The following is an 8,023-nucleotide window of genomic DNA, read 5'->3' as shown; positions in this document are numbered from 1 at the left end:
TTTTTTCTTTTTTTTTTTTTTGGAGAAACAGCACTGCCAGGTTTCCTCAGGGAGTGAAACTCAATTTAATAAAGTCATTTTTACAGAGACTACCAGAGGAAAGACACCGCCAGGCTCCCTCAGCATTGTTCACCAGTAGTCTGGTAATTTTTCCCAGAATTCCATGCTTTCAACTGTAAAACCAACTGTATCCTTTTGGTTGCTATGCCAACCCCTCAGGGCAGCAGTCATGCTGCCCCCTCCCTATTCGCTCCGGGGGTTGGCCTATATTTTCTCACCCGTCCTCTTAGGGCTCCCTGGACGCAGAATCCCCGAGCTCCATGACAATTCGCTGTCTTAAGTAATTTTGTCCTTAATGATATTGACTCAATCTTTTTTAAAACATAAAAAAACCCTCAGTTCTCTGACTGTCTCTTTAAGGTGTGTTTTGTTCAAGTGTCGGACTACACACTATTGTTTATCACCAATGCCGATGATTGTACGACCATGTGTTTCCTCGTGTCAGTGAATTGAGAAAAATATAGATTTTTTTTTTTTTTTTAAATGTGATTATGTAACTAGCGTTCCCTGGCTCTGAGATAGAGGCACTCTGCCAAAGAACATCCTTCTTGAATTCTTAAAGTGACACTAGTGAGATGTATCTATAAGCTGATACAAAAAGTCAGTTGTTTTGGGATTTAAAAAAAAAAAAAAATGTTTTCAAAATCTGGTTCCCACAGAGCTCAGTCCTACAACTAATGGAAGTTACGTTTTCAGAGCGTAGGAAATATTTGTGCCAATTTTTGTAAAAGTGTTCTATAATCGCGCACACTTTCTAAATAAACTGTGTTAATTTTAGCAGAGCTGACACCCAGCCCTTTCATAATGAATATAATTTGCTTTGCTGAGTCAGAGTGATGTAGACCTGACAGGGTGCAAGGCGGAGGGAGCACTAAGCAGTCTTATAAAAGCAGTCAGTCTGCACCGTGAGCCTCATTCCTACACATCGACCGAGACCGAAATTCCAAGACACTCTCACTGCACCTAGCATTAACATGAAGAAGATCATCACTGTGTTTGGAGCCACAGGTAAGAAGGACGCACAGAGCGACTTATAGAAATGTGGGGATAGAATGGAGAGGTGGGGGAATGGTTTATAACACTAACTACCCCCAGCTGCTGCAGGGCTGCAACTCTCTTGAAGCTTTGCCAGCAAGTAGTATTGCCTGCCAGCTAGCTGTGCATTATATTAAGAAGAATGCGGTCATTGTCAGAGGACGGTTTGTGATGGGGGTTTTGGCCAGAGATGGGATGAGCTTTCACAAAACACGTGAATCTTTCTACAAACAAACAATGTTTGAGCTTCAGGGACAAGCAGGTCATGTTAGGACACAGACAAACTGTATATATATATAAAAAACACAGAAAAGGTAAAGGAATCGGGAGCGAATGCTCAAATCACCACAGATGTGAATCACTCCAAATCACACCAAATAAATATAATGCAAATATCGTGAAAATAATGGTGAGAGCAAACTAAATACTAGATAAAATCAGATGACAATAGATGAGAGGCAATATTACCATATATTACTGTCTGTTGGGCTTGTCCTAAAAAACAATACCATAAAGGACATAGTATAGCCTGTTTACACAAAACATAAATAATAGGTATAAAAATGCCCACTCACGTGGTGCTGAGCCGTTCAAAAGTGGCTCAGACTATCAGCGCCTTGTAAAGTAATATTGGAGACTGTAGTGCTGCAAGCAGGTTTTTCAATGCATAAATTACGTCTTGTAGAATTGATGTCAGACAGGAAAAGCAGGTAAGTGAAAAAAACTTTTATTGCTAAAAACACAGCATAGGAATCTCGTCCCCCAATTGCACGCGTTTCGACCGATAATGGTCTTTTTCAAAGTGCAGCTGCACACACACACATACACAGATACGGTGCAGACACACACACACAGATACGGTGCAGCCACACACACACACAGATACGGTGCAGACACACACACACAGATACGGTGCAGACACACACACACAGATACGGTGCAGACACAGACACACACACAGATACGGTGCAGCCACACACACACACACACACACACACATACGGTGCAGACACACACAGATACGGTGCAGACACAGACATACACAGATACGGTGCAGACACACACACACATAGATATGGTGTAGACACACACACAGATATGGTGGAGCCACAGACATACACAGATATGGTGCAGATACACACACACACACACAGATACGGTGCAGCCACACACACACACAGATACGGTGCAGCCACACACACACAGATACGGTGCAGCCACACACACACAGATACGGTGCAGACACATAGATACAGTAAAGACACACACACACAATGTGTAGCCACATATTGATTGATAAGTTACACGCACACTGATTGTGTAGCTATACAAACTGAATGCAAATGTACACACTGATTGTGTAGTTATATAGACATCGCAAATCTACACAGTTACACACACATTGATTAATACGTTATACATACTTTGGTTGTGAAGTTGCACACATTAATTGTATAATTATACACACATGCAGACTTATTTACTACAGTGAGATTTGCCTGAAATTCAATTCAATTGTGACCCAGAATAGCTGCACTGGAAGCAAAACACTACACAAAACAACGCTACACAAAACAATACACAAAACACTACACACAAAGGCTCCAGATGTTAAATCACTTAAGTGTTGATGGTGCTTGCAGTAACCCTTTAAATAATTGTAATCTTAAATTTGAAAATCACTCCACATTCCTGACAATACTAACTTTAGTAAATCATTCTGAATGTACACACACACACACACACACTGATAGCGACATTACACACACACTGATAGCGACATTACACACACACACTGATTGTGAAGTTTCACATGGATTGTGACATTGCGCGCACACACACTGATTGTGAAGTTACACATGAATTGTGACATTGCGCACACACTGATTGTGACATTGCACACACACTGATTGTGACATTGCACACACACTGATTGTGACATTGCACACACACTGATTGTGACATTGCACACACACTGATTGTGACATTGCACACATACTGATTGTGACGTTGCGCACACACTGATTGTGAAGTTGCACACACACTGATTGTGATGTTACACATGAATTGTGACATTGCGCACACACACTGATTGTGACATACATTGCACACACACTGATTGTGAACTTGTACACACACTGATTGTGATGCTTCACATGGATTGTGACATTGCACACACATGGATTGTGACATTGCACACACACTGATTGTGAAGTTGCACACACACTGATTGTGAAGTTACACATGAATTGTGACATTGCACACACACTGATTGTGAAGTTGCGCACACACACTGATTGTGAAGTTACACATGAATTGTGACATTGCGCACACACTGATTGTGACATACATTGCACACACACTGATTGTGAAGTTGTACACACACTGATTGTGATGTTTCACATGGATTGTGACATTGCGTGCACACACTGTTTGTGACGTTTCTCTTGCACACAGATTGTGGCTTTACACACAGTAGCTGCCAAAGAGAACAGCAGTGTGAGTCTGAGATCACATACTTCATGTTGTGACTTGGCACTGACTGAATGCCCTGCAGCCTGTGGGTAAACAATAGCTTGCAGAGTAATCGGACCAACCCGGCTAGCCATGGTTCAGGTAGATCTGTTCTAACCTTACCTGAAACTTTACATTGTCAGTTCTGTTAGAGACACAACTCTTATGTGTAGTATTAGTGTAGCTTTGGACTACAAGTGTCACTTGTACACTATGTTTTAAGTGGCTTTGAGAACAATTTGATGCGTCTATATTTTTGTTGGGGGTTTTTCGTTACAATTTTTAGCAGGAATGAAATGAATGCAGGGCATTAAGCTTTGCTGACAGCAAAATAAACATAGATTATAAATAGTAAATCAAACTGTCATTTAGACTCATTGAGTCAGTTATTCTTAGATGAATGCAGTATGATGAACAAGCTGTTCTTCAATCTGTAACTATGTACACCTGAAACAGCTCCCCCTCCTGTCCAGTCTGATAAACAATCATTATATAAGATAAATACTGTTGTAGGGTATCATGTGGGTGTCCTACACATTAAAGATGGCTCTGATCCAAGGTCCTTTAAGCGTAGGGTTTTGTTCTGTAGTATTCAGCTCCCAGAGTAAACACAATTCTTTGAGTAAAACAGGTTTATGGTCACTCCCTCTCAAGAGCTTTCCTACAGATTATAGGATTAATTTGTATTACTAGAACGTGGTGCGGCCAATCAGAGCAGACTGGGCCAAGCCCAAATATATTCTTTTTATATTCTAAGAGTACATGGGACTGCGTAGCCATCAATGTTATTTAGGTTACAGTTTGAACACCTTTATTTTATTCAGGGCAAGCCGTTCAGCATGTTTTTACATCAGCGAGGCTACCTCTTCACCTTGATAAAATTTCTGATTTTCTTGCTCTTCCTTGATCTCACACCCTCCGAATAAACTTTTTCTCACAGGTGCCCAAGGAGGGTCGGTAGCGAAAGCTCTCTTGAAGGATGGTACCTTCATTGTCAGAGCTGTGACCCGGGACACCAGTAAGCCGGCAGCCCTGAAGCTGAAAGAGGCCGGGGCAGAGGTGGTGGCTGCTGATATGGATGACAAAAAGAGTTTAGAGGCTGCTCTCAGCAAAGCCTACGGAGCTTTTATTGTCACCAATTTCTGGGAGCATTTCAGCAAAGAAAAGGAGATTGCACAGGTAAGACTTATCTCCACCAGTAAGTGTCCCGGGGCAAGATTCCGAACAATATATATCTGCCAGGAGAGTGCTGGCAAGTCTAGGCCTTGGGGGCAATAAGAAAGAAAAGTTTAATTTACCTTCTCGTGCAGCGCATGCAATATTTGGATTTGACAGATATCTCTGCAACCTCCATCATTATCACCATGATGGAACATTCTCAGAGATCTGTCCATTACTAAGGACCACAGACTCTGTTGCCCATGACTCTATTGCTGCCAATGAAAGCTGAAATATATCAGAGTGAACCAGTCTAGGTCTGGAGGACAATGAGATTCCAGGCCAGCTGGTCATGTAAAAAGAAAGTCATACTAGCAAAGACTTGCACAAATCATGTCCACTGCCTGGTTTAATCTGTAGAAGAAGGTGTAAGGCTGCAGTCCATAACTCCTGCATGCCAGTGGCCCCCCTTGCCAGCCTACCCCTGATATCAGCCTATGTCAAATCCTCATAAATTGTAAGCTCGTTTGGAACAGGGACTTCTTCACCTCTAAATACCCAGTTTCTATAATTGTAAGGCATTGTTGAATATGTTGTCGGTGCTATGCAAATAATAAGTAGTAATGCTAATTTCTAGAAGTGGCTTTCCTATGTTTTATGTTAACTTTTGTCACTTTTATCAAAATGTGAAATTTGCTCTCTTGAATTAAGAATTTAATCTTCACTTTTGGTGTATATTGTTAAATGTCTCACTGTCGGTCCTTAAAAAAGTGTACCTCTCTGGCTTTTTTTTAAAATTGTATGTAAAACCACTAAAATTTTTATAAAAATTAAGAATTTATTATAAAATTCAGAGTCTGTAAAAGGTTAGAATTTAAAGTCATCTGTACATGGATATATATGCAAATAAGATTAAATGAGCTACTGATGTAACCCTGTTCCCTAATAGGTCTGTAAGGTCAAATAAACTATCAGTACTTAGTGACTGAGAATAGAGTTTAATTGGGTCAGAAACATTGTTTTTCTTCTTAAAGAGGTCTTATCTTTGTAGGGCAAATTGATCGCGGATTTGTCCAAAAAACTGGACCTCAAACACGTGGTCTATAGTGGCTTGGAAAATGTGAAGAAATTGACAGGAGACAAGCTGGAAGTCTTGCATTTTGATGGCAAAGGAGAGATAGAGGAATACTTCAGGGCCATTGGAGTCCCGATGACCAGTGTTAGACTTGCATTTTACTATGAGAACTTCCTGACATCCAAACCCAGAAAATCAGCAGATGGGAAGACCTATGAGCTGAGTAAGTCAATCATTCCAACCAATCTATTTTCCACAAACGGATTAAAATGCTCAATTACGGAGTAGCCGTGCATAATTCAGTAGTGTTAATGATATTTACATAGGACAAACAAAGTATATGTAATATCTGAGAAATCAAAGGTGGCATACTAATCAGATTTTCAATAAAATGCATCACGAAGTAGGGGTAATAACAGAGCGTACTCATCATGTTGTAACGGATATGGGGATTCACCTGATTTGGGGGGGATGGGGGAGTGGAGAGGAGTGAGGTTTTAGCACAGTGTATACTGGTGTCATCCGTATGTTCTCTGTCAATGTAATTCTTGCAAGTATGGGTCTCCTTTTAAACTGTTAAATACTTTGGTAACTAGGAGTTAGACAAATATGTTTATAGATGATGTTGAGGAAGAAGGGTTCAGTGGCTGGTTATTAATAGTGTCTTCTAAATAATTAATAACGTACACAATTCCAGACATCCCAATGTGTGATGTCCCAATGGATGGCATATCTGTGGCTGATCTGGGTCCTGTTGTGGTCAGCATCCTAAAGTGCCCATCAGAATACATCGGAAAGGATATCGGACTTAGTGCGGAGAAGCTAACCATAGAGCAGTATGCAGCCATCATGTCCAAGGTCACAGGCAAGACCATTAAAGACGCTAAGGTGAGCAATTTGAGTTCCTGAATGCTATCCAGGTACCGGTTAATATAATCATAAGATGTAATCACCCCACACAGTGAAGGTACCTGCTTCCTGAGTTTCAGGTTCTAATAACAAAAGTTTTTTTTTGTTTGTTTATGTAATGTTTAATGCAGTTTCTATTAAGTAGCCTTTACCATCCCAGCTATCTGCAAGTAGTGGAGATATCTTGACCCAGACCTTGGTTTGTCTCACCTACAGATTTCTCCTGACCAGTATGAGAAATTGGGATTCCCGGGAGCGGAAGAGCTGGCAAACATGTTCCGATTTTACCTGTTGAAGCCTGATCGGGATGAGAAGCTCACACACAAACTCAACCCCCAAACCAAGACATTCAAGCAATGGTTTGAAGAGAAGAAAGAGGCGTACAAAGATTTGTAACCAACGCTCGAAACCGGTCAAAGTATTTTACAAACAAGCTCTTAGGACGTCCTGTGGTAGAGACAGATTTTCTATTTACCAAGGAACGATTATGGGGAGATTGCCACCTAAACTAGTAGTAGATTTGTGTGAATTATCAAAAATAAAGAACTTGGACTTAGAATTAACCCTGTTCTGCATTGACCATTGTGGACTACAAACTAATGGGTAACAGTTATGTTAAAACCTTGAAGGAGATGTTTAAAGTGACATAGTCATTACAGTCATTTTAATTCCTATAAATGATTTTAAAACAATTATCTCAACAAATTAATATCTTCATGTAAACAAGCTATAGCAGGTCTACCTCTTCATTAACCCTTCAAGATCTTTCAGTGTTTCAATATGTAGGTGACCATCTTCGAATCACATCATGTTTCTCAATTTCCCAGTGACAGTAACTAATAGGGAAAAATAAGGCTCCAGCGAATGAGTGAGGCCAGCAACCAAACAGAATCAGACATCTCCTAAGCAGAATCTTGTATTTCGCTGACTTTCAGAGTAGATTAATCACTTGGTTGAACCGACACAAGACACTGCATAGTCACTGCAAGTTAAGGAAAATTCAATGCGTTCATAAGAAAAAGAAGTGCTAGAAAGAATAATGACGGCCTGTATGTTCTGTTGCAATTATAAAGCCTTGCGACTTGACTTTATACAGTTCAGCTTAAATAGACACAATAGTATAACTTTAATACATTGTGTTAACTCCAGAGTAAGATGGAGAACTGTAGTAAAAATAGATTAATTACTTTAACACATGGCTTAGGTAACCAAATTCTTGAATAATTAAAGAGTTACTCCAAGCACAATGACCATTTCAGTGATTCAAAGTGG

At 40.2% G+C, this 8,023-nt stretch overlaps 1 protein-coding gene across 1 annotated transcript; it reads left to right on the top strand.

Annotated features, from left to right (window-relative positions):
- Positions 1 to 970: 970 nt before the first annotated feature.
- On the top strand, positions 971 to 7,791 carry LOC134570985 (nmrA-like family domain-containing protein 1). Its single transcript, XM_063429016.1, has 5 exons — positions 971 to 1,068; positions 4,550 to 4,788; positions 5,819 to 6,065; positions 6,540 to 6,730; positions 6,968 to 7,791. Exons 1-5 carry the CDS (start codon positions 1,035 to 1,037, stop codon positions 7,145 to 7,147), a joined length of 891 nt encoding a protein of 296 aa, XP_063285086.1. The 5' UTR covers positions 971 to 1,034; the 3' UTR covers positions 7,148 to 7,791.
- The last annotated feature ends 232 nt before the right edge of the window (positions 7,792 to 8,023 follow it).

Source organism: Pelobates fuscus, chromosome 8 (genome assembly GCF_036172605.1).
Source record: "Pelobates fuscus isolate aPelFus1 chromosome 8, aPelFus1.pri, whole genome shotgun sequence".
Taxonomy (NCBI): domain Eukaryota; kingdom Metazoa; phylum Chordata; class Amphibia; order Anura; family Pelobatidae; genus Pelobates; species Pelobates fuscus.
This window is presented reverse-complemented; position numbering and strand designations above follow the sequence as displayed.

What these genes read in the sequence shown, in the direction of transcription:
- LOC134570985 (XM_063429016.1), top strand. Translation starts at nt 1,035, where the DNA reads ATGAAGAAGATCATCACTGTGTTTGGAGCCACAG. An exon ending in AAGAAAAGGAGATTGCACAG is followed by an intron (nt 4,789 to 5,818) that starts GTAAGACTTATC and finishes TTATCTTTGTAG; the next exon opens with GGCAAATTGATCGCGGATTT. An exon ending in TGGGAAGACCTATGAGCTGA is followed by an intron (nt 6,066 to 6,539) that starts GTAAGTCAATCA and finishes ACACAATTCCAG; the next exon opens with ACATCCCAATGTGTGATGTC.